The 6,157-nt window shown below is 41.7% G+C and overlaps 1 protein-coding gene across 1 annotated transcript; it reads right to left on the bottom strand.

The window, feature by feature from the left end:
- Positions 1–459: 459 nt before the first annotated feature.
- Positions 460–5,661, bottom strand: LOC125535716 (THUMP domain-containing protein 1 homolog). Its single transcript, XM_048698781.1, has 6 exons — positions 5,404–5,661; positions 4,377–4,940; positions 3,457–3,596; positions 3,201–3,321; positions 2,045–2,185; positions 460–877 (listed from the first exon to the last, which is right to left on the bottom strand). Exons 1-6 carry the CDS (start codon positions 5,575–5,577, stop codon positions 791–793), a joined length of 1,227 nt encoding a protein of 408 aa, XP_048554738.1. The 5' UTR covers positions 5,578–5,661; the 3' UTR covers positions 460–790.
- Positions 5,662–6,157: the final 496 nt, after the last annotated feature.

Genomic DNA, 6,157 nt, shown 5'->3' with positions numbered 1-6,157 from the left:
GACGGGTGCCGATCGGCGGCGTCCGTGTGGCTGCCCCCGCAGCCCAGCTTATCTGGAATTGGATTTACCCTGTGCCGGGTCGCACTCCTGTGCTACCCAACTGGACCACCCAAACTTGGCCCATACGCTCGGGCTTTCCAGCACCCATCAAATAGTACAATCCATGGTGTGGGGTGAATTTAGGGTGGTTCACCCAAGTTCACCACGTCGAACTAATGGCCACAACTTCTGTTAGAAGGCCTGCTCATCTCATCTTGAGTTTTGATTGGCCCCGAGAAAATCGAGAGAAACCAAATCATGTTTTCAGTCACCTTTTCCTCCCCTTTCCTTCAGGGTTCTGTGACTGAAAAAAAAAAAGGGAAAACCATTGTTTTAAACCAGATGCCCTAGGAAATTCAACTCATAGGTGCCGCTTTTTTGTAAAGGTATATTTTCCAACTCGCCAAAGTTACAGTGGCATGAATCTAATTAACCCTTTATTCCAACGATGCCCTAGGAAATTCAACAGGTTACAAAATTGCACCATACTGCATTAAGCAAGCAATTCAGGATGCGTCCACACGACAACGGCCATCCGTTTTAACGACATAATACATCTGAATCATATGACAATGACTTTCACGGTTCAGCTAACAACTACTACCTCCGATCCATAATAAGGGTCGCAGTTTTGAACTGACCCCAGTTCAAAACCGTGACACTTATTTTGGATCGGGGGGAGTAGCTAGTAACCAACTGATGCTGCGTCTGCTTAAAACTCAACCAGGAGGAAGAATTTGTCACGCAGAAACTACTTCTCTGGTGGCGAGGTCAGCTGCCTTAGGTTGAACTTCGAAAGCTCTTTGTATCTCTCCACCACTCCAATCATGCATATAGTCTGCCCATGATTCAAACAATAGTTTATCAGGACCTCAACTGCGAACATCTTACTGTAGCTATATACTCCCTCCGTTCCAAATTACTCGTCGCAGAAATGGATGTATCTAGAACTAAAATACATCTAGATACATCCATACCCGCGACAAGTAATTTGGAACGGAGGGAGTACTAGCCAGATAGAAAGAAATATAGGCACCAGATTATATTAGATATTTCATATGGCCAATAGTGAAGTAATAAAGCAACATGCTCCCGAGTGTCCCTTGGTGCAGCATTACTGAACAGACGAAGAGCCCATATTGGACTTACTACAGGGTTCAAAGTAAAAAAAAAAGGTGGGAAAAGGCATTTCATAAAAGCATGAAACAAACTTTTCCAAGTCCATTTTACCTCCAATCTGTAGAATGCAATCAGGATACTGAAATGGAAATTGGTTTAACATGAAGTACGATACAAGCTGCTAGCGATTTATTATGTTCATTTCCTCCATCCCCGGATCCCAGTGCTACAATAAAATTTGGAGCACTGGAAGCTGCCTGGATAATGGATACTGATCAAGGACCATGCGTTTTTTTTTTTTACTCCTGAACATTAAAAGAAACAACCCACAGTAGATAAATCAATGCATATTTTGTACTAGCTCTGCACCAACAGGCGCAGGGACTTCCCTGAAAAAAGGGAAAAGGCATATGCGCACTATAGGTCGATTGCTTTACATCTCATCGATATGGACCTAGTCCTCGCTTTATGTCTTATCCATCCAGTCGAATTGCGACTTCTACATTTTCAGATAGAAAGAAAACACAAGAGAAGTATTTCTTCCGACTGAATTTTGTGTGGATCTCAAAGCAACTTTATGACAATGGACTGTGATGGTAGCTCATCGACAAATGCGTGCATGTGCAAATGCCTTTCCCGTAGACAAATACCACAATGGGAATACTTAGTACTCTTGCATTTTACTACTCCAAAACCTCACTTAAAAATCATCCATACCTATGAATTTGAAAATAGATAAAGTAATAGTTGTGTTGTGAGAAGTGGGCATCAAATCATATCGATTTTTATGACAATTGTAGGATAAAAACTTGTGTTTTGTTGAGGCACTTCCACAAAATATAACACTAGAGATTTAATAGCAATCCAACTGTATTAGAGAATTTACCTTGGCAATCTGAACAATAATAGTCCTGTCGGGGTTGCTGAGGTCAACTTTGTGAGGCTGAGGTATAGATTTTGCTACTGCATTTATAATTTTCATTCTATCGATTCCTGTGTTTGACCTTGCTTCGTATAACACAGCAAACTGCAAAGATTGAGACAAGCAAGTAAGGTAACGTGTAGAATTTTGGACAGGAAAACAATAAAGCAAACAACTCCTATTTGGATAACTGCATCATTCTATCTGTTCTGTGGAAATAATAAATACAATAATAGACATTATAATGTACTGATGTTGGTGATGTTGGCTACTGAAACAATTGACTGCATTGGCTTGCTCATAAAGCGCCGCATATATGTGCTAAATTTTGAGGGATACTACTTCCAGCACTTTCCTTCGGATGACGAATGCACAGAAAATCATTACCAGGTCAATTCTTGGAAGATGGATGACATTTAGGAACCTACTGATGGAAATATGAAGATATGACGTATCTACCCTGGTAATGCTTCATACAGTCAGTGCCAATTGTCAGATAGGTAATTAATCTTGTTAGGCTTGTAGCCAACTTTAGACCTTGCTAGATGGGGTAGACTACATCCAGCAATACAATCCATCTTCCCCCCTACCCACTATCTCCTCAATTACCGTTATACAGTGAAAATAAAAATTCATGAATTATGATAGTGCATGATTATAATTTATGAACAGGGGCCAGTTTACTCTGAAATGGTTAGGACAATCTCTCTTATCTAAAAAATACGCAAGGTTCCATGTTTTGCCTCTCTGTTCTGTCTCTACTAATTCTTTTTTGCCCGCCGTTTTCTTTGTCCCACCTCCCAGTTATCTCCCCTCGCATCCCTCACCCTATCTCACTGCTGCCCCCGACCAACCCCCACCTGGCGCTACAGGGTTCTCATCTGCTGCCGCTCCCCCTGCGGACACCCAATCTTCGACCCTGCCTCCTCCAGCGAGCCGCTCCCGGCAATGTCGCCCACCAGCTGCAGCCTCCCCAAGTGATCCCGTGATGGAAAATCTACATAACTAATACAAGATAATATATAGATCTGAAGCCAGCTGGCTACCATGGTGGCATGGTCTCAGCGCTTTGCCCTACGTTCTTTAACCAGACCATCCAGCAATCAAGTAAAAAAGTTACCTTATGTCCCGAAGGAGATTCTTTGGGGAAGTACTTTTCAACAAGTGGAGCAACAGCTCTTGTTATTTCCTCTTCTGAAGCATAACATACCACCTCAGCAGGCAACACCCTCAGAATAAACCTAGAGTACATTCAAGATGAAAGTCCATAAGCAAGAAAATAACTGCACACTTCATATGAGCAATAATATCATATCTTGATATATGAGACTTATGAAGAACAAAGAAGATAGATTGCAATAATATAAATTCTGAACCTGGACATATGTTTACGAGTTGAAGCAGCCGAAGACATCATGCTTTGTACAATCTCAACTGGACCAGGGTCTCCATCTCTTTTGTGCATTTGAATGAAGATGCAACCATTGCAACCGGAATCAACACTTGCAAACAGCCTCTGTTTGAAGTATGATGGTTTTCATCATATCAGCAAGTATATAAAGAACAGTGAGGCAAAGACAAAATATATGGACTAGTATGGTCGCATCATTTTCCCGTATCAGGGAATTGTTTCTAGAGGGAACAGTGATGCATTACGGAAGACTCTGATTCTCAATAAAGCCTCAGTGCCAAGTTATTAAAAATAGTGGCTAAAATGAGAGGCAAAATCCATAACTCTCTCATGAAATGAGTTTGAGTCCTTACAATACAAGACTTGCTTGACGTACTTAATTTTGCTCAAGTTTACTCGCAACTGTACAGGGATCTGATAGCCAGAATAAAACAAGTACCGATGAATAAATAGTTAAATATTACAGTTAACCTCTTAAGGTAGTTATGGGCAGACAGAAATACTGAAATCTTTCTATCTACAGCATGATTTTCCAAATTTAGGGCCTATGCAATATTTCAATATTCGAAAATGACTTAAAGTACATCATGTGTTTGATAAGGGGAAAAGGATGTGGAGGAAGACTGGATTTTATGAGCATTCTTAAGTGAATACTTCTTCTATCTAGGATCCAGCAAAACTTCTTAGGAGCTATGAATATGAATTCCATGCTTTCATCTTAAAAAAGAAAAGACATCTATGGATGAGTAAACTGCACCAAGTTTTTTTGAGTACATCTGACTAAATTCAATCCACTGCGCAGGTTTATATATGGACTATTTCCGTGCAGAAATAAGCACCTCCTACGTATCTTAAACTGTAAATAAATTCAGAAAAGAAACAGACCTTTTTCCTGTCCCCCAGTTGTTTTAGATCCTCATCAATTAAATCATCAATAGGTTTGTCATTGGACGCCTTTGGTTTACCAGTGAACTCTTTCGGTTTATCGTTGGACGCTTTTGGTTTATCACTAGTCTCTGTTGGTTTATCAGTGGACTCTTTTGGCTTATCATCAGTAGTCTCTGCTGGTTTATCAGTGGACTCTTTTGGCTTATCATCAGTAGTCTCTGCTGGTTCATCAGTGGGCGCTTTTGGTTCTGTCTGTTCAGAAACCAGAGGATCTTCTATCCGTTGCTTCTTTGGCGCTGATCCGCCAGCAGTTTCCACTTGTTCTTCATCCTCCTTGCTGGCAATTCCCAAGGCACCAGGTACCTCTTGTTGCTGCTCAGATGACTTGGCTTCACCTTTTTCTGCATCATTTCCATTGTTAGCCTCCTCCACTGAATGACCTTGATCCTCATCATCGGAGGAATCAGAGTCGTCAAACTTTATTTTTTTGTTCAGCGGCTTGTCAGGGATGTTCTTGGGCTTCTCATCAAATACTTTCCCGTCAACCAGGTCCTCGTAGAACTGCAGATCCACAATGGAGTATCGCATATCAGATATCTTAATTACTGTATATAACCTAGATAGTGGTAAGATTCAGAGTCCCAAGCATAGGTATATTACAAGCAAGCGAGCTGCAGCTGTGTTCCTAATTTCAATCAGTCATCACATTTACGAGTGAATTGTGCATTGTGAGTCACAGAGGTGTAAGCTGTCCCGCCACAATAACAATAACAAGCAAACTACAGTGAACACAAGATAGCACAGCACTGTCACCGAAACTGAAGCGGAACGCATCCGTCCAAGATAGTGATTAGAATTGAGCGAATAATTAAGATCTCGCACGAAGCGGCGGCCTGCGGGTAATTACGACGAACACCTGCTGCGCGGGAGGCCCAGGCAATACGACGAACACCTGCTGCGCGGGAGGCCCAGGCAGGCAAGGGAACAACAGATCACTTAGGCGCGGGCAAGGGAGGTGGCTTACGGTGTCCAGGAGGGAGATGGCCTCGCGGGTGGCCTGGTGCTCGCGGCCGCCGTCGCAGGTGATGAAGAAGCCCTGCACGCCGGGGCGCAGCGGGTACGCGCCCTTCCGCACCGGCTTGCCGTGGGGCAGGAACTTGCGCTTCCTCCCCTTGGTGTCGCCGCCGGCGGAGGCCATCTGGTGTTGTGCTTGGCTCGGGGTTTCTCTAGGGTTTCCTCTGGGCCTCGCCTCGGCGGCGCGTCTATGCAGCAAGATCGTACGGCTATCGTTGTTTGCCGGGGCTATTTCTCGCCTGTCGCGAGAGCTACGATAGACGCGCCTCTGGCGCAAGCCTACTGGGCCAGCTTAGTACTCGCTTCCATTTTACAGTTTTTTAGGTTTTTTCTTTGGGTTTTTTTATCTTGGTTTTTTATTTTTTATTTTTATTTTTATTCGGGTTTTGCAGATTTTTCAAAAACAAATCAACACACGTCTACTTTTTCAATACATGTTGTACATTTTTTATACACATGTAACATTATTTTATTCACGTTAAACATATTGTAAATACATGTATTGATTTTTTAATACATCTTAAATATTTTAAATACAAGTTAAGTTAATTTAATTGATAAAATATATTTTTTACATTATATAAACATTTTTGAAATGCCATGAAAATAGTTTTGAAAAGCATGATTTAAAAAAATGTCACATGCATTTTTTGAATCCTATGAAAAAAAATTAATTACATGAACATTTTTTAAATTGACAAAAG

Source organism: Triticum urartu, chromosome 2, assembly GCF_003073215.2.
Source record: "Triticum urartu cultivar G1812 chromosome 2, Tu2.1, whole genome shotgun sequence".
Lineage (NCBI taxonomy): Eukaryota > Viridiplantae > Streptophyta > Magnoliopsida > Poales > Poaceae > Triticum > Triticum urartu.
Note: the sequence above shows the minus strand (reverse complement) of the source record. Positions and strands in the feature narration are given on the sequence as shown.